At 63.1% G+C, this 18,989-nt stretch overlaps 1 protein-coding gene across 5 annotated transcripts; it reads left to right on the top strand.

The window, feature by feature from the left end:
• Nucleotides 1–205: 205 nt before the first annotated feature.
• On the top strand, nucleotides 206–18,590 carry PDGFA (platelet derived growth factor subunit A). Of its 5 annotated transcripts, none has more exons than XM_037137851.2 (8): nucleotides 206–449; nucleotides 1,344–1,478; nucleotides 2,861–2,957; nucleotides 7,348–7,452; nucleotides 9,535–9,722; nucleotides 15,480–15,606; nucleotides 16,106–16,173; nucleotides 17,823–18,590. In XM_037137851.2, the coding sequence occupies exons 1-7, from the start codon at nucleotides 360–362 to the stop codon at nucleotides 16,159–16,161; spliced, it is 798 nt and encodes a 265-aa protein (XP_036993746.1). In that variant the 5' UTR covers nucleotides 206–359; the 3' UTR covers nucleotides 16,162–16,173; nucleotides 17,823–18,590. The 5 variants fall into 5 exon arrangements, with proteins under 5 accessions (XP_036993746.1, XP_036993751.1, XP_036993752.1 ...); XM_037137856.2 differs by having other exon boundaries at nucleotides 360–449; nucleotides 1,349–1,478; XM_037137857.2 differs by lacking the exon at nucleotides 206–449 and adding an exon at nucleotides 575–945 and having other exon boundaries at nucleotides 1,349–1,478.
• The last annotated feature ends 399 nt before the right edge of the window (nucleotides 18,591–18,989 follow it).

Here is an 18,989-nt window from a genome sequence, read left to right as displayed (position 1 = left end):
AGCGCCGCTCAGCCCGCCCCACCACTCACCAGAGCCTCACTCCCCCTCCTTTTATGGAGAGGGGGGAGGCTGGGGCCCTGGATCCCGACCGCGGAAAGAGGCCGGAGAGCCGCGGCGGGGGGCGGGGGCGGGGGCCGGGGCCGGCCTGCTTTTGCCCTTTTTGGCGTCGCAGCTCTGGGCGCTGCCCTCTGCTGCCGCTGGGGCCCGAGAGGCGAGTCGGCTTCTGCGGCGGCCCCTCCCCTGCCCGTCCGGTGCCGCAGGACTGCAGCTGGCTGGCACTGGAGGGTGGGCAAGCTCCAGGGAGGGGCGCACGGAGCCCCGGCGGGGCGGCTGTGCTCGGAGCCGGGTGTGAGGCGTGGATGGATTTCACTGCCCGCGTGATCGCGTGTGTGTGCTCGCAGCAGCGGCCGGGCCCTCCCCGGCCCGTGCGGCCCCCGCGCGCTTCCGAGGTGCGGGTCCCGGGCCCGGAATCCGGGGGAGGCGATAGGGAGGGGGCGGGGGAGGGGCGCAGCGGCGGCGCTATAACCCCCTCCCCGCCGCCGGCCGGCTCCACACGCGCGTGCTGAGGAGCCCGCACAACTCCGGCGAGCTGGGCCTGCCCGCGCCTGTTCCCCTGCCGGCGGCGCGGCGGCGCCGGCCCGGCCCTGCGCCCGCCTGCAGGCCCGCGTGGCGAGGCTACGGGCGGCGGCGGCTGCCAGTCGGCGCGGCCGCGGGTGCTGCCTGGCTCTGGCCGGCGGAGGGCGGAGCGAGGGCGCGCCGCGGAGGGCGCACGCAGGCCGCCGGGCCGCGCCGTGCTGGGCCGCGCCGTGCCCGGCCTGGCGGCGGCGGCGGCTGCGAGAAAAGGCCGGAGGCAAGCGCGGGGCCGGCGGTGGGCGCGCAGGGCCGCTCGCAGCCTGCAGGGAGAGCGCGAGCCCGAGGCCCGGGCCTGGCCGGGCGTCCAGACAGGTGATGGTTGGTGGTGGTGGTGGTGCGGCGGCGGCTCCAGCCTCGCTCCAGGCTCCCTCTCGGGGCTCACGCCCGCAAACGTGCTGAATTACCGGCCAGGTCTCTCCTAAAGCCTGCGCCGGGGAGCTAGCGCGGCGGCGGCCAGCACCGGGAACCCACCAAGGAAGAGGCCCAGCCCCCGCCCTCCTCCCCTTCCGTCCCCACCCCCTACCGGCGGCCCAGGAGGCTCCCGGCGCGACGGGTGCGGCGGGCGCGCACTCCCTGCTCCTCCTCCTGTTTGGCGCTGCCTGCCTCTCTGCACTCGTTGCTCGCGCCGGGCGCGCTCCACCGGCTCGCTGCTCTCCGCGCCACCCTCCTCCGGGCCGCGCTCCCTGAGGGATGGTACTGAATTTCGCCAGCACAGGAGCCCGGCTGGAGTGCCCGCCCCGCGGCCTCGCCTCCTCGCCGAGCCGCCAGCGCCTCGGGACGCGATGAGGACCTGGGCTTGCCTGCTGCTTCTCGGCTGCGGATATCTCGCCCATGCCCTCGCCGAGGTGGGTGCCATCCCCGCGCCCTGTCCCCTCTCCGGCTGCCCGGGCGCACGCCCCCGGCGGCCCCGCGAGGGCCAGAGCGCCCAGGGCTCAGGTTCTGCAGAGCGCGTTTTGATTTCTGTTAGGATGGTCGATTTTTAAATTTTCCCAACTGGGTTCTATTTTCTGCCATGCCTAAGTGTGTCTGGTGAGTTTCCAGCGTGTTGCGTCGCTCTGCCGAGCAGGGACGTAGTGGTGGCGGGGTGCACGAGTGGGGAGAAACTTCGGGGGGCGCGGGCTGTCTCCGGGGAGTGAACCCGGGCGGGGCCGGCAATGCAGTACCGGGGGCGGGGAGCGCGGAAGGGGGTGTGTGTGAGCCGGTGGAGCCTGGGGAGCGGAAGAGCGGCGGATAAACAGGTAGGGGCCCCCGGCAGCCGGGGTGGGCAGCGCGGAGCCGCAGCTTTGGGTACCGGGTCCCCAAACCTGGCTGGGCTGCTGGGCCGGCGCAGTCCCGCCCGCCTGGGGCCTGCTTACAGGTGGCTGAGCGAGGCGAGCCGGGGCCGGGCGGGCGCCCGGGCCCTTCCACCGCCCCGTCCCCTCCCCCTCGCCCCCCATCTCAAATGCAGAATCCCCGGGAGCTCGCTGTGATGAATGGCTTTCTACACTCCCCGTCGCGGGAACTTAGAGTCGGAGACCCCTAAGCGACCTCCGACTACCTTTAAAAATAGAGAAGGATTGGGGGGAGGCTGAGTGGAGGGAGTTGCCCGGGCAGGGACCCGGGAGCCGCGAGAGGTAGACATTTAACCCTCGCATTCCCTGCAGCAGCGGGCTGGATTCGGGGCGTCCCTTCGGCGCTAGGGCCGCGGCTGGGCCGTAGCGGGGTGGGGCGCCTGTGGGTGTGAGTGTGTGTGCGCGCGCGCGCCTGTTTGTGAGACGGAGAAGACCCTCTCCCCGCAGGTTCGCCCGGGATTCCGGGGTGTGAAATTCAAGCCCCTGGCTGGATTAAAGTGTTAGGGCTGCCGTGACTTTCGTTGCCGATCCGTGACGCATTTCAACTTGATCTTTCTGCATGTTGATTTTACTATTAAATCAGAAACTCCCCGGCCCCTTCGCCGCCCCCACTAGCGGACACCCCAGGCGGCGGGGCTTTTGTTGGAAGATTTAAAGGTGGGGAGGGCTTCTTTTTCCTCGTGGATGGGGACAAAATTTGGGGTCTCACTCTGCCTCCCTCCCAGCCTCTGGCACCGTAGTCCGGGTGGGGGTCGGGTTGGGGGAGCCTGGCGTGGTAGGTGCCTAAGCCGCTGGGGGCCACCCTGGTGGGGTCCACGCACTTTGAGAGGCGGGGAGGTAGGCGCGAGCCAGCGGGGCCTGGGTCGCGGGCGCTGACCGTGTGGTTCTGCTTGCAGGAAGCCGAGATCCCCCGCGAGGTAATTGAAAGACTGGCGCACAGTCAGATCCATAGCATCCGGGACCTCCAGCGACTCCTGGAGATAGACTCCGTAGGTAAATCGCGCCCCTTCCCTCGCGCGCGGGGTGGGCGGGGGGCGGGCGGGGAATACGCTCCGCGCCCCTCCTGCGTTTGGGCCGGGCTCTCACAGGAGCGCACCGAAAGGTCAGAATCCAATCCCGGGCCATAAAAGCCCAGGCGGATGAGTCAGGAGTTTCTCTTCCAATCACCACTTTCTCTCTCGGCGGCGGCCAGGGCTGCTCCGTAGCCCCGAGATTGTTTTTGCGTTTAAGGAATATGCCTCGCATGTCACGGAAAGTTCAGCCGCATAGAGGGCGCCGGTGCCCCGGCCAGGTGCGCCCGCCTGAGGCCTGCCCTCCAGCCGGGGGAGGGGCGGGAGCTGTGCCAGGCCCAGGGCGCAGAGCCCTGGAGGTGGGCGGGTTCGCAGGAGGGGCGCGCGTGCCCCCCGCCCCGTGGGTGCCTTTGCCCCTTTCTGGTTGCTGGAGGCGGCTCTTCTCTATTTTCATGAGCCAGTTAAAAGGCGCGCCTCAGACACATCTGCTGTGTGGGGACTATTCCGGGGCTCACCCTCAGCCCCTGGAGCGCAGCCACTTTAGACAAGTTTATTTGTGAAGCGGAGTGTGGAAACCCTGGAGTGCCTGCCGCAGAGTCAGTCGGCACCTGGGTGGGCAGAGGTAGTGGGGACCCAGGGCGGCTGGGGGATCAGCTTTGCTGGGTGTGGATGGGAGAGAGCCCCTTCCAGGAGGAGCACGTGAACTCTGACCCACGTGTCTGTAGTGTCGGAACTCGGATGTCGGCCTTGCGCAGGGAAACACCCCTATCAGAAACCTTACTATTGGCCGGTGAAAAGAGGGTCCAAAATGAACTTGTCCGTGGAATGCGGCAGGGGAGGACGGTCAGCCGAAAGGTCTCTCACTGCAAACTACCCTGCCAAAGGCATGGGGGTGGGGCAGTTAAGGGAAATCACAAGGCCTGGCCACTTGGGAATGTGTACCTAATTGTGGTGGTGGGGAGGCCAGCGCTGTTTTCATTCCATGCCAAGACCATCTTCCAAGGAGGCCGCGGCCGCAGCGTCTGTGGCTTCTCGACCCAGGAAATCCTCTGGCTGATCCTTATCGGGCAGGGGTCGGGTTTCACTTGGAGATCGCGGTGGGCGGGGTTTTCCTCTGCCCCTTGATGTGCAGCCCTGGGGAGAGGCGTTTGTTGGGGGAGCCAGGAAAGCCCTGGCCTGCATTCTGCAGGTCCCTGTGGATTTGAGGGTGAGGGGAGATGATCTCCCGGGGACACGTCCACAGCAGTGAGGCGTCTGAAGAGGGGCCCCCCAGCAGGAAGGCTCTGGGAGCCAGCGGGAAATGGGCCATCGGCTCTCTGCTGGGACCATTCTTATTCTGGTCTCTGCAGGCCCGCCACCCCCCAGCCCACCCCCCCCCCCCCAGCAGTGTTCCAGTTACCTCGGGAGCTGCAGGGATGGTAATTCTTGGCCTGGGGGCTTCTGGGCCCAGGGTTTTCTGGGGAGGTGAGGGGACAACTCAGGTCGCACCAGCCACTTCTCAGGTGGTTTCGAATTGCCCCTGGTAAACAGCCCTGGAAGCTCACCTCCCTGCCGCCCAAGGGAGCCCCAGGGACCCCCCGGGAGTGGGAGCTGACCTGCGGTGTCTGCCTGTCAGAGGTGTTGGGGTCGGGTGCCTGGGAGACTGTGGGTGACAGCAGAGGAGGGCCTTCTGGCTCCTCAGCTTGCCCCCAGGGGATGCTTTGTGATACTTGCACTCCGAAGTATTTGCCCCTGGCTCCCACCGCCTTCACAGATGTGGAAGCTGAAAACCAGAGGAGGCCATGTCTCTGGCCTGAGCCAGGGAGTTGCACCTGTTGACTCTAGATCTTTTCTGGGGGGGGGGGGGGAGAGGCTCTTCCCCCAACCCCAGTTCCCACCTGAGGTGGGGAGCTGAACCCAGCGGGTTGCTGGGGAAGGCTGTGGCAGCTGTGGGGTGTTCGGCTGCCCTCCAGACCCTGGACTGTCCCCCCAGGTCCTGGTGTGCAGGTTGGTCTGTCCTGGGTCAGTGAGGAAGGGCTGGGTGCTGAGCAGCCCACTGTTGCCTTTGTAAGTTCGGCGGTGGGTGGGGGGCGGCCCTGGCAGGTGGACCCCAGTGGGAGGCCAAAGCCCTGGAAGCAGAAAAGAGGCTTTTCAAACAAACAGTGGTGTCTCCCTCGTGTGGGTGGGGCTTTGTGATTGGCAGGTGGGGTCCTGGACTGCATTTCCATTTCCTCGGTGAGAAACAGCTCACTGAACTTGCAAGTCCTGCTGTGTGGCTGGGTTCCCACTGCAGGGGAGTGTATGCCGGAGTGGAAGGGGCGTGGTTTTCCACGGGCTGTGGAGCCTGGGGCCTGTTTGTCCAGCGCGATGAGAACAAACCCTCCAGCGTGGTGGCCGCTGGCCACAGGAGCTTTGTTCTCCCAGATGTCTGGCTCAGGGCCTGTGGGTCATTGAGTAACCCATACATAAATGTCCCATAAATATCCCATCGTGGGCCGTGAACACTCACCAGGACTGATGGCAGGAGGACTTTCTGCCTGGCAGGCAGTCAGGTGGACCTCTGGGTAAAAGGCGCAGGGAAGCCACTTGGCTAGCTGTCCCAGAGCAGTCACAGGGTGACTGACCGTCTCCTATACCTGCCGCCAGCCAGCGTGAGGGAGGCCGCTTCCTGACTGGCACAGTCTGTCTGGCGTGCTGACCACCCATGTTGATCGGGGGCAGAGGGTGGGCTTGTTTGACCAGAAGCTGTTTCTACTCTGTCTCATCTCCAAAGCCGGTTCAGATTTCAGCCGTGGATGGACTGGGAGTTCCATTGTCGGCTCCGTTTACGAGGCGGGAGGAGGCCTGGCGGGAGTGCAGGCCGTGCCTGGACACAGGGGCCGCCCCAGCTCACAATTCCATCTCGTGGGCCATGGCCTCAGTCCCCTCGGACATGGAGAGGTTGTGGCACCCACGGTGTGCACGGGGTGGGGGGCTGGGGGGGCGACACCCGGTCTTGAGGAAGGCAGCACAGTGGAAAGTGGGGGTCTGTGTCTCTGGATTTTTCCTCGGAGCCGAGATCGGAGCAGCTACCCTTTGGTGTGGCGACGCCAAGATGGCCTGGACCAGGACGTGACTCATAAATGTCACTTTCTCGTGAAAAGTGCTCCTTGTAACAGTTGGTAGATGGGACGTTCTTACTGCATGAGTAGTCCTGTTCTGATCTTATTTTGGGTCTCAAAAAAACAGTGGCAGCGGAACATTGAGTCATTTTAAGGGAAAAGTTGGGTTGCGCTCCGACTTCCGAAACAGCTCGGCCTCTGCTGTCTGTGGTTTTCCTTTAGAGCCAGTGGGCATTTCCTTGGGGCCTAGGGAGGGCCTGTCACCCTGGTGTGGGAAGAGGCGGCAGGTGGGGGTCTTGGCGCAGCTGTGGGAACCCTTTGCCCTGGTTCTCTCCTGGGGAGGCCTGGAGGAAGCGGGGGGAGTGGGAAAGGGCCTCCCAGCGGGGTCTGGGGACAAGGGCGGTGGAGCCAGGTGACCCTCTTTATCCAGGACCAGGTGGTGTCAGTGGACTGGTTTGGCCAAATGGCAGGTGGCAGGCTGCGTGCTGCTCTCACCCACCTTTCCTCTCCTTCCTCTGAGAGACCTGGGAGCCTCTGGGGAGCAGAGGCTGGGGGCGTGAGTGTGGGGAGGGTCTCCGGACAAGCTGGCTCTGGCCCGCTGCCCTGCAGCTGGGCCCCTCTCTCGGTAGCTTGCACTGCAATCATGGCCCTGAGATGCTTGGTGGCCAAGGCTTTTCTTTCCGTCTGTTGGTCACCAAGACTTCTGTCTGAGTCCTGAGGCTCGTCCTTGCTCACCCCAAGTGGGACACCCCACTTCCCTTTTGTGTTCTCAAAGTCTCGCCTTGCATGTGGACTGGCTTCAGGAATGGCGGGGTTGGGCTGGCATCTGGCAGGCTGGCTGCGAAGGCTCAGATTCTCCCTTGGGGTTGGTTTAGTGAGGGGCAGAGGGGAGGTGCAGCCACACAGCCGCAGGGGGCCTCAGTTCAGCCCCGTTCGCTCCAGGAGGGCCGGTCTTGGACTTCCCTATTTGACTTGGTTCAGCCGTGGCCTGGGCTTCCTTGGGGAGTCACCGTGGGGGAGACCCCGCAGCCCCTGGCTTTGTTTGTTGCAGGGTGTGGTGAGGGCAAAACACTTTGGGGTCGGGGTTGTTCTGTGTCAGCCTTGTACAGATTGGGATGTATTTGGCAGCTGGGAGGGGGAGTCTTTTACTCCCTGCACATCTGGAAACTCCCCGGACGGGAATGGAGGGTGTCCCAGGAGACCCCTCTGCCTTGGGGAATGAGGGTGGGGCTGAGCTGCAGGCAGCGGGCGGGCCCTGGGGGTCAGCTGGTCACGGTGTCTTTGTACCTTTAGGGGCCGAGGATGCTCTGGAAAGCAGCCTGAGAGCCCACGGGGGCCACGCCACCAAGCACGCACCCGAGAGGCGACCCGCACCCGTTCGGAGGAAGAGAAGCATCGGTGAGCTGGGGGGCTGCAGAGGGGCCTCAGGCAGCCTTCTCTCCCTCCTGCAGACAAAGGCCCAGCCGGCTCAGGGGCTCCTCCCTCCCACAGGGGTGTCTCCCTGCCCCAGCCAGCCCGGCCCTGCGAGAGCCCCTGGAGAGGGAGCCGTCATAAATTCCTTAAGTGCCGGTCTTGTTGGGGCCTGCTCTCCAGGAGGCCCCGCTGGGAGATGTGGTGTTTTCATTTCCAGTTCGCCGTGTGGAGTGCTGGGTGCTCCTGGCTTCGAGCCGCAGACCGGTGCAGCCCTGCAGAGCCCAGCAGGCTGCTCCCCGAGGCCCCTCCCCACTGGACTCAGCTCCTAGGGCTCCACCTCAGAAGGGTTTGGGGGTGTCGGTTCTTGTCTCTCTGGCAGAGCATCCCAGGTCTGCCAGCTGGTGGGGCTCTGAGGGGCTCTGCCCCTTCATGCTCTGGGGTCACAGTTGGGAGTGTGGCTCATCCAGCGCTCGCTTCCTGTGGATGCTGCCTGTGAGCCCTGACTGTGATCCTGGGCAAGTGGCTTTAGTTTCCTCCAAGAAGCTGGGAAGGCGGGCAGGTGTGTGGGTCCTCCCCTGCCGATTGACCTTGTGTCTGTACCGGTCACTTCCTTCAGCCATTCGTGAGGGGCAGGTGCTCCCCGCAGGGTGAACCCTCTACAAGTCCTGTGCTGCTCCACTGGGGGAGGGAGCAACCTTGATACAAGATGGGGCTGGGCCCAAGGCCCCTCTCTGGCTCCACCCCCTGGCCCGCCTGGTCAGGCCCTATAGGCCCCTCTACCTGGCAGGTGCTGGGCAGGGTGCAGCAGGGCAGCCCCTTCCCTCGGTGGGACAGCCCAGCCATCAGCATCCAGACTTCTCGGTTTGGTGGCTTGTTCCTGGGGGTGCAGTGTCTCCACTGGGTCTCCTGGGGCTCTTGGGAGGTGTCCTCCTCCCATGGACCAGAGGGGCTGCACCAGCTGACCCCCTCCCTGGCACTGGGACAAAAGCAGAGTGTTTGGTCCTTTAGCTGTGTCTCAGGCTCCTCTTGTGTGCTCGGGCTGATGACCCACCCCAGGCCTCATCTTAAGAGCAAATGGGGGGAGAGTGCGTGGGCAATGGTGGGCCCTCCACACCCAGGGGAGGGTCCTCCCAGCTCTGGCCCTGGGGTCCCAGGAGCCCTCAGCGTTGCTGGGACAGCAGCTTCGGTGGAGGTCCCAGAGCCTGCTGGCTAGGCCCCCTGGGTACATTTGGAGCAGCAGGGCGTCCTGGTTGGCCAGTCCCCAGGCAGCTGGTACACGGTGCCCAGCTGGGCCTGGAGGCTGTGTCCCAGGGTCCGGGGTGGACTTCCCCTCGTCCATCCTACCCTGGTGTCCTTAAGGAATTGAAGGCTTCAGGTCGGACACGTTGGCCTGTGCTGAGGGTCCCAGCAGAGAAGAGCCAGTTCCTCCTTGGAGGGGCCCTGGCAGCCTGTGGGGGGCCTCAAGGTTTCATGAGGCCTCCTTTCAGGAGCAGGTCTCAGGCTTGGGGGCTGGGGAGTCTGGGCGTGGCTTGTCCTCTGTGACTCCCTACCCCAGGCCCCCTCTGTCTGTTCCACTGCTGCAGTGACCGCGGAGGGGTGGCCCAGATCCCCCTGGGCATAGGCCCTGGAGCCGGGGACCTGATCTGGTGTGGGTTTGCCCCTGCCTGGAGTGGGCCTGGCCGTGGGGACGCAGCCCTACGCAGGGCTGTGTCCTCTTTGTTTGCCCAGCTGTCTCAGGCTTGTGGCCTCAGTTTCCCTGCTCACACCTCTGCCAGCCCCACCTGCCAGTCAGCTGTCTCCATTCTGTCCCCAGATACATGCTTCCTACCCCCATGGGTACACGGGGCCTCCCTGCTGTTGCCCCAGGGTCATACGGTCCCCAGTGTCACACGGTCCCCTTGCCTGGCTGCATCCTTCCCCTGGGGTCCCCGTCCTGGGTCATGAGCTCCTGCTCTTCCTGGGTCAACTTGGTGGCATCCTGTGGGGCTGCCTGACCACTCAGTCGCATTGGAGAAAGGAGCAGGGGCAGGACTGGCCTCCATGTTCACTAAGGCTCTTTCTCTGTAGAGGAAGCTGTCCCTGCTGTCTGCAAGACCAGGACAGTCATTTATGAGATACCTCGTAGCCAGGTGGACCCCACCTCTGCCAACTTTCTGATCTGGCCCCCGTGCGTGGAGGTGAAACGCTGTACCGGCTGCTGCAACACCAGCAGTGTCAAGTGTCAGCCATCCCGTGTACACCACCGGAGCGTCAAGGTGAGCCCGCTCCCAGAGCAGAGCTAGGGAGGGGTGGGGCCCGCTGGGGCTGTGGGCGGGGCCAGTGCCTGGGTGAGGGGATGCGGGGGGCGGGGAGATTGGGGGGTTCCTTTCTGCTGCCCACAGCGTTGAAAGACACTGTGCTCACAGGCATCTTGGTGGTGGCTGTGGTGCTTGGCAGGTAGGGTCAGCGTCCTTTCAGCCTGCATTGCCCCCAGAGCCTCTCCCCAGAGCACCAGAGTCAGGAAGGTGGTGCCCCTGGGGGCAGGCAACCCCGTTTCACTGGGATGTGTTTGCGGGTGGAGGGTTTCTCTGGGAGGGTCCTTCCCTGGGGCCCGCCCCTTATTTCAGGGTGGATTGGTGGCTGGGGCCCACTGCCCTCCCCACTCACCACCTGTGCCCATCTAGACCCTGAGTCTTCCTCCTCTTCCTCAGGCCATCGGTGACCTCCAGGGCAGCATGGGGGTGGACACAGGAAGTAACATGGGAGTTCCTTGCTCTCCTCACCAGAATCCTTGGGGGATACTCTGCTTCTTTGGATCATTCTAGGCAGCCAGATTGGGGCCAGCTTTTGGCCCAGTGGCTGGAAGCTCCTGTCACAGTCTGAGTTTCCACCACTCCCCCACTGCTCTGCCTCACTCATCTCATCTGTGAAATGGGTCTGAAGCACAGCGACAGGGTGTGTGGGCTGTGTCGCTCCGTGGGGAGCCTGGGGAAGGGCCTTCCCTTTTGGCAGGGGGCTCTTCTGTGTCTGGACCTCAGTCCCCGACCAGCTCTTTGCAGAGGGTCAAGGCTGGAGGGAGGCCCTGGGGCATCTCCTGGCTTCTCAGAAGTGAGGCTGAGGCTTTGGGGCCAGCGTCTCCCCTTCTAGGCTCTGGGTGGGCTAGGACCCTGGGGTGTGGGTCAGTACATGCTCCCCCCTGCCCTCCCCAGAGCCTCAGTGGCAGGGGAGCCATCTGGGCCAGGGGGAGGGTTGCAGATATCAGGGGCATTTGAACTCATTCCTCAACTACAAATTATCTCCACCCTCAGCGCCACCACCAGCCCAGCCCCTCGATGTCCGCCCTGACCTCTGTGGGAGGTGCAGGGAGACTTTCTCAGTGAAGGACCACACAGCAGCCTGGGCATGGTCACGTGAGAAGGTCCTTTAGACCCGTGACTGGGACTTGATTTGACCTTGGGGTGAGGTCCCTGCTGTGTCTGGGAGCTGAGTGAGCACACTCCACGGTCTATCGCCCCACGGTCTGGGCACCACCGACACGTGAGGTGCTGGCTGGAACACGGGCTCCCCTCCCGCTCAGCCGGACTTAGGCCTGCAGACACCAGCAATAGGACCCCCGTCTCGGCACTGGGGCGGCCTCAGCCCCTCTCCGTCACTGCTCGCTCCCCCTTTGTTAAAAGAGGACACCAAGGGGCAAGCCCTGGGCTTCCCAAACTGACTGGCCCTGCGTTCAGGGTCTCTACTCAATGGCCAGCTCCGTCCTCTTGGGGCCCTGTCCTCACTTGGGATAGTCGGGGGGCTTATCAGCCCCAGGAATGTGGCTTTTGGAGGTCTTTTTCTCTGGGGCACTGGCAGGTGGGTGCCGTAGCTGACGTGGACCCGCATATGGGCCCTAGGGCCTCTGGGATGGAGGCTTGGAGGTATGTGGGTGCTGGGATGAAATGGGCCCCAGATACCCCCTGTTCCCACTCTCGCTTCTCGTGTTGTGTGTTGGGAGGACCGGAGGGTGTCTGGTCCTGGATGGGAAGTGATCTGCCCCTGTCTGCTGGTCTCGGAGCAGGTGGTGGTGTGGTCCCAGCTGCATAGTGGGGGGTGGGCCCCTTCCGGGAAGGATGCACCTCCTCCCGGGGTGTAGGTCCCACTGGCTCTGGTCAGTGGGCAGAGCTGGGCCAGGGCTTCCTTAGATGGGGAAGGCCTTCATCTGCCCAGACGGGGTCATGGTCAGTCCAAGGGGGGGACAGAGGGGCTCCCTTCTGCATCTGGAGCCCAGGTGGCCTGGGTCCATGCCCGCACCCCACCCTGCTTGGGTTTGGCCCCTTCCTCTTGTCTGCCCACCCGCCAGAGTGTTGGCAGGAAAACATCCGGCCCCTACCCCGGGGTCTGGCAGAGAGAGGACGAAAGGTCAGTGGGAACAGGAGGCCCATTGTGGGGGCCGGCCGGCCTGGCCAGGAGACCAGGGGTTGAGGCAGAGCAGGACCTGGTGGAAGGGCCTGGGTGGTGGGTGCTGGGCAGGTGGAAGTCCTGGCCGTGGACGGCAGCTCTCCAGTGTTCTGGGTTTTCTGGCCTTTCAACTCACAAAGGCTTCTTATAAAAGGCAAATGCAGGCTGGGCGTGGTCTGCCTGTTGAGGCCCAAGAGGGCGAACTGTCCAGCATGCGCTTGGCTGCAGGCTGCCCAGGAGCCCCCAGGCCCTGGTGTCTGGGTGTGCTGGGGCCAGCGGTGACCCTGCCCCATCTCCACATTTCCACGAACTTGTAGGTGTGGGGCCTGGGGCAGGCTCACCTGCCCTGGGACAAGCCCATCTTCCCCCTTGGCAGCTTGGTGGGAGCATCTTGAGGCATAGTCAGGGTGCGGCTACCCTCAGAGGCAGGCTGGCGTCCTGGGGGTCGGTATCCCTGAGCCGGGCTTGCTGTCCGCTCACCTACTGGCCTCCCTGGGCCCACAGCCAGACTCTGCCAGCCTCTAAGTCTGTCTGTCTCCCAGGCCCAAGGGTTGGGGTTAGGATGGTGGTGGCCATGACTCCGGTGCTGTCCCCAGCAGCTCAGGCCCACCAGCCCGGTGCAGGTGGCCCACTGTGGGGTCAGGTGCAAGCTCCATCTCCTGTGTCAGGAGCCACGACTTCTGCAGGCTCCGGCTTCTGTTTTGTGCACGGCCTGCCTGTGGTCATGAGTGAGGCCCGTCCATGGATGAACTTGGGCTGCCCCAGGTCTCCAGGAGCCAGGACCTGGCTCTGCTTTGCTGGACTTCAGGTCCATGCGAAGGACCTGCCTCTGAAGGCAGGTCCATGGCTCCCTCCCAGGGGCCTGGGACAGGCCTCTGCAGCCTGTGGGTGGAGTTAGGAGGCACTGGGGACCCCATGGCTATATGGGGTCCAGTGTAGGGCCTGAGAGGGAGAATGCTCTAGGCTGAGGGTCTCAAGTAAGGGTCTCCAGCCTCCTCCTCACTGTGGGGATGCTCTGTGCTTATGTGGGGGGAGTCCAGCGGTCCAGGGGGCCAACACCTGGGGCTGTGGGATGTTGGACATGGCCTCCTGGGGCCCTGCCTGTCAGGCCTCAGGCCCAGGAGTCTGGGGTCACTGTTCTTGGGTCTTGTTGGCCTCTAGCCGGGTGGTGGCGGGAGGGCTCCCCCCAATCCGTCTATTAAACCAGGGGAGGTTGTCTGCCTGGCCCTAGGGTCAGCTTCAGTGGTAGGGGGCTGTGGGCCTTGGGGCGGGGGGCACACAGGGAATGCTGAGTCTGGAGCAGCGGGCCCCAGAGCTGTCAGGTCTCGCCCGAGGGGATGGACTGCCTCAGTTTAGGATGTCCCTGGCTCAGGGCGAGCTGAGCCTCTGCTGTTTCCAGGACCGGGCCTCTGCCCAGCGAAAGAAGCAGCCTTCTCGGCTGCCTCGGTGTCCTCATCTATGAAGTGGATGTACTTGAGCCCTGGGAGCTCAGCTAGCCCTGCTGCTCATCGTCGAGGTCGGCGCTCCGCATGAACTCTGCGTTGGGGCGTCCTACCCGGGCAGCCCGGCCTCGGCGCTGGCGGGCAGCTGGGGCTCAGGCTTCTTGTGCTCGATATCCCTATCTGGAGGGGGTGACTGGGTTCTTGGGTGGGCGTGCCCATGGTTGATGACACAGGCACCCTTGGCAGTGGGGAGTCAGAATGTCTGTTTTATGAGGTGCAGCCCAGACACAGACGAAGTGGGGAGGGAGGGACATGGGGACCCCACCTGGGCTGCACTGTGGGTCTGGAGGTGGAGGCTTTGGGAATGGGGTCCCGTTCTGTGGACCTGGCTCGTGTGGAGGACGCTTCTGAGTGGTTCATATTCACAGCATGTCTCGGGAGTGGGGGGAGGGGTGCGGGAATGCAGCCATTTCCTGCCTAGACAGAGGTGTGGGATGTCCTGGAATCCTCGCAGACCCAGAAGCAGGTGCTTCGTAAATCCGTTTCTTTGTCTTTGATAAAAATGGGCCACTTGAAGGGGAAGGGGGTTCCCAGCCTGAGTGGCCAGCATTGTGTGTGTCTTGCCAAGGGGACCAGGCAAGGAGGTGCTTCTAGAGCATCTGTCCCTCCTATCGGAGGGCTCCCTCTCTCTGCCCGGGAGTCCGGGGGTCTCTGTGAGCCGGTCCCAGCGTCCAGCAGCCTTGGCATGGAGGGTTGACCATTAGTTAACGTGGCTGAGTGGCCAGGGCCGGGCCTGATGGGCCTTGGGGCCAGCTGGCCCGTGGGCTGGGCCCCTGGTCTCTGGGTGCAGGGCTGAGCCGTCTCCTCCGGCTTCTGGATGCCAGGCCTCTGCAGGATGCCGGGGAGGGTCCCGTTGTCCTCTTCCTCTCTCCCCACCTCTCCCAGGCCCGGATCTTCTGTCTCGGGCCCCCTGCCAGCTCGGGCAGAGACCCCTGGCCCCTCACGATCAGGGTGGAACCTGTGGGCTGTGCTCCTTTTCCGCCTGTTTCCTCAAGTGGGCAGTGAGGTGATGGAGTGGGTACCCTGAGGGCTGCTCCCTGGGTCCCAATGGGCACAGAGGGCACGTCTGCCGTGCACCTGGCTCTGTGGGTGGGGGCCAGGGGCCACAGAGAGGCCGTGGTGGAGTGTGGGCTGTGGGCCTGTGTGGGGTGGCAGGGAGCGGCTGGGATAGTTGGCCTCTGATGCCTGTCACGGCTTTCCTCATCCATAAATAGGGCGGGGGGGCGGAGTGCGGGAGGCGGGGTTCCCCAGAGTGCGCATTGGCAGCACTTTAAGTCTACAGAGTTGTGTGTGTGCCATGCATGTGAGGCCGAGGTACTATGATCGGACGTGTGTGTGCACATGTGTGTGTCCCCACCAGGAGGGGTTTCTCAGGACAAACAGGCTGGCCCCTTGGGGTCTATGGCAATCAGGCTTCCAGCTGCCCCTGAGCTTGGGCCTCGGGGCCATCTCTTCCTGAAGCACCATGGTGGGGGACTGGCCGGGGAGGGGGAGGCCTGCTGCGGCTTTGCCCCGATTGGAGAGGCACCACCTCACCAAGTCTTGGGGTAGCCCCGGGTCTCTGCCCACATTTCCTCCACATGCAAGGAGACCTGTGGCCTGGTGGTCACAGGAAGGCCTTATACCTGGGACTGAGGCTGTGGGGTAGCCTGGCCCAGCACCTGGCAGAGGGGGGATCATCGTGGGCCGGAGCCTGTCTCCCCCAGACCCCAACAGCCTGTTTCCAGATCCTGTGGGCAGGAGACAGGTGACGCCCAGGTAGTGGCCCTGCCCCCTGGAATAAGCAAGTGCGCCTGGACAGCGATGCCTGACACCCCAGAGGCCCCTAAACACAGGACCAAACACATCCCCTCCTGACCCCCGCCTGCCTCTTCCCATCTCCAAGGGCTCCCACCTTGAGGCACATTCTTTAGGACTCCCACACGAAGGGGGGCGTGATTTTCAGGTGAAATGGGGCCAGAGCACAAAGGCCGTTTGAAGCCCATTTTGTACCCCGCACTCTGGCCTCCCGCTGGGAGGAGGTCAGGGGTTGGCTTCCTCCTGGCCTGCTGGGGCCCGGCGCTCACAGCTGGCCGGGTCTGTTGTCTCGAGCAGGTGGCCAAGGTGGAGTACGTCAGGAAGAAGCCAAAGTTAAAAGAAGTCCAGGTGCGGCTGGAGGAGCACCTGGAGTGCACGTGCATGCCGACCGGCCCGAACCCGGACTACCGAGAGGAGGAGACAGGTCAGCAGCCCCCAGGGGTTCTCTGCCTGGTTCTGGGCGTGTGGGGACGTGGCAGGCGGTGGGGTCTGGGGCTGTCCTCAGGTCAGTCAGCCGCCTGCTGACTGGCCAGTGTGCCCTGCAGATCCTCTGGGGCCAGTTCTGCCACTGTGGACTTCTCGGGGGCGGTGGACCGAGCTGTGCAGCTCTGGCAGGAGGTTCAGGCTGGAGTGAGGAGGGGCGGCGGCGTGCGTTTCAGGTCTCCAGCCCCTGCCACGGTGGAAAGGTGGGTGCTGGTCCCCTGGCCACAGATGCCAGTGGGGGTCTGGGCCTCCCCCTGCGGACCCACTGCCACGGAGCAGTGTGGTGCCAGGGCCGGCCCGAGGGGACCAGGCGGTGTCTGTGCCAGTGCTAATGGAGTTAGTTCTCTTGCAGCGAGACAAGCAGCTCAGGTGTGCTGCTGGGTGCCCACCTGCCAGCCCTCTTTTAGGCCCGCTCACCCTCCTTGCCCTTCTGTTAACAGGAAGGCGTAGGGAGTCAGGTAAAAAGCGGAAAAGAAAAAGGTTAAAACCCACCTAACCAGCCAACCAGGTAGGAGCAGCCTCTGGACCCTCGGGGGGTGCGCTATGACTGATCACAGGGCGAATGACCCGGCGAGGACACGGCCGTGATTGGCCTTGATTGCTCTGCGGGCTCCTGGTGTCTGGCTGGGCTGTGGGTCTCTTGCTCCCGTCCCCAACTCCTCCGCACCCTGCCTTGCAGAAGCCTGGTCCGCGGCCCTTCCGCCCCGAAGGCCCTGCTCTGGCTTTGGTCTTTTCGTTGATTGGGGGGGCAGGGGCATCCTGTGAGTGGAGTGATTGGGGTGTCCTGGGCAGCAGTGGGGTCAGCTTGGGCAGGATGCCCACCCTCTTTGACAGATGAAAATACTGAGGTGTATAGAGATTTCGGTTCAGGGCTGTCAGAGGCTGAACAGATGATGCGGAAATGCTGTGTGCACCCAGAGCCAGTGACACCAGTAGAAGTTTCATGACTCACAGACAGACAGACCATAGCAAGTATGGCTCTCCCATACTTGCTCAGGGACTCTTGTACTTAGGGGCTGGTGCTGTCTGTCTGTAGAGGTGCCTCATGGCCTAGAGTGGCTGCTCACGCTCCAGAAATCACACCCACACTCAGGCTGAAAGAAGGAATGAGGGGGGAAGAAGGGTGAAACGACCCTCTCAGAGAAGCCCACCCAGTGACCTCTGCTTTGATCTGCTTGGCCAGCCCTCAGCTACATGGGGGCCTGGGAAGCCCAGTCTGTTAGCCATGCTGTTTCCCCGGAGAGAAACACAGCCCCAGCAGAGTGGGGGAGGCAGCTGCAGGCCTTTCTGGATCCTTGGGCTTGGCCTGTCTGGCTCTGGAGAAGCTGTTCGTGCCTCCGGGCACGCGGCAGCCTGTGGCGTCCAAAACAAACAGTGGCGAGAACTCTCTGAGACAGGTGTTGGAGAGCCGGGCCATGGCTGGCAGCGTGAGGGCAGGGCGCTACTGGGCTGGGAGCTCCGGAGGCCTGGGGTTGGGTGCACTTGTGGGGTGTCTCTGGGGCCGAAGGGCCCACGTGGGTGGCCCGAGGGTGCGGTGCAGGGGGTGCCGTCCATGTGCGTGGGCTCTGACCTGCACTGGCTACCTGATGACCAAGACCCTGAAGCGAGAGGCAGTGGTCTCTTCTCTGCTGGCATGCAAGCCCTGGGCATGTGGGCGGTGCCAGTGTCAGAATGGCTAGTGGGCGGGTGACAGAGGGTGGGTCTCTCAGCTCAGGGCTCAGCGTCCATCTGCCTGGTTGCAGACAGTCCTGGCCAGTGGTGTCCATCCTCGGGCTTGCTTCATGGCCCAACATGGCTGCCATGCATCCAGCCCAAGGCTGGAAGAAAGAGGGAGGTGAGGAGACAGAAGGGCCTTTCTGGGCCTCAGCTTCCGTCTGTGCAGTGGGAGGACAGGCTTGCTCTGCAGTCTCGTCCCATTGTGAGCCCCTGGAGCCCCGGGCCCCGGTCAGGACGGCACAGGTGTGGCGAGGAGTGGCGGAGCAGCCCCATGGGGTTTGAGACATTGAACGAAACTTCAACTCCTAGTTGAAGTGGACACACGCACAGACACATGCTGTGTGGTGTGTGCACACCCCGGAGTGGGCTTGGCGCTCGCCTGGGCCAGGGGCCTCCATTCCCGCCCTCAGTGTCTGTCTGTCTGCCTCCCTCTCCCTGCAGATGTGAGGTGAGGATAAGCCAGCAGCCCTTCCCCGGGATACGGATGTACATGGCGCGTCACATTCCTGACCTACTATGTACGGTGCTCATCGCCAGTGCGCAGTCTTTGTTCTCCTCCGTGAAAAACTGTCTCCACGAGCACTCTGGAGAACAAAGAGACAGTGTACGTTTGTTTAATGTGACATCAAAGCAAGTATTGTAGCACTCGTGAGACCGTGAGAAGCTTCCTTGTCGAGAAGAGAGCGCGCGCGCACTCAGAACCACAGGACACGGCCAACAGAACCGACTCACAAAAATACCTAAACAGCCGCGGGGATGGAGGCGTGCCCACGGGGAGGGAGCGACAGACGCCGCAGCGGATGGATTTCTGCCCAGGGTGGTCACAGGTGCTTTCGCCAAGGACACGGACGAGCCTGCTCTTTCTGGAAGACCAACCGGCGCCCCGGCTCCAAGGGGGCGCGCGGGGGCCGGAGTGTCTTGGAAATGCCACGGGACTTCAGAAACCACATCTCTTGCTGTAGTGTTTCAGTCTATACGGAACCTTCCTGAGAGCCTTAAGTGGGTTTTTTTTTACACCATAAAGTGATTATTAAGCTTTCCTTTTTACTCTTTGCCTAGCTTTTTTTTTTTTATTTTTAAATTATCTCTCGGATGACGTCGACACCAATAGCACCAGGCTGCTGTAACAGGCAGGCAGTGAGACGGGACTTCCCTCGCAGGATGCAAATGAATGAGATGTATTAAAATAAACATGGTATACCCACCTATGCATCATTTCCTAAATGTTTCTGGCTTTCCGTGTTTCCCCCTGGCCCCGTCTTAGTTTGCTTTTTAATTGAAGCCACTTCGAGAGAACACTGCGTGACCCAATCGAATGCCAACCCATCTTCTGTCCCCGGAGCTCCCGCCAGGGCTGCAGCGTGGCTGTGGGGTGGCTCTTGCTGCTGCGCGGTGCGTGGACCCAGCCCAAATTCTTTATTTTTGGTAAGATGTTACGCGTTACGTGTACTCGACAAATGTGTGTGTGTTGTTTTTTGTTTTGTAAAGGTGAAGTTTGTATTTTTATCTAATATGACCAGTTTTATATACCTGAGAGCCTGCTATGGTTTTTTTTTCTTTTTTGGGGACCAAAAGGAAAAAGGAACCACCAACACAACCCACCCATGT

This window comes from Artibeus jamaicensis, unplaced genomic scaffold (assembly GCF_021234435.1).
Source record: "Artibeus jamaicensis isolate MK-2021 breed Jamaican fruit bat unplaced genomic scaffold, CSHL_Jam_final scaffold_3151, whole genome shotgun sequence".
NCBI lineage: Eukaryota > Metazoa > Chordata > Mammalia > Chiroptera > Phyllostomidae > Artibeus > Artibeus jamaicensis.
This window is presented reverse-complemented; position numbering and strand designations above follow the sequence as displayed.

Coding starts and splice junctions, on each gene's coding strand:
- PDGFA (XM_037137851.2), top strand. CDS start 360: ATGGATTTCACTGCCCGCGTGATCGCGTGTGTGTGCTCGCAGCAGCGG. Junction 2,958..7,347: donor CCTGGAGATAGACTCCGTAG/GTAAATCGCGCC, acceptor TTGTACCTTTAG/GGGCCGAGGATGCTCTGGAA. Junction 15,607..16,105: donor CTACCGAGAGGAGGAGACAG/GTCAGCAGCCCC, acceptor TTCTGTTAACAG/GAAGGCGTAGGGAGTCAGGT.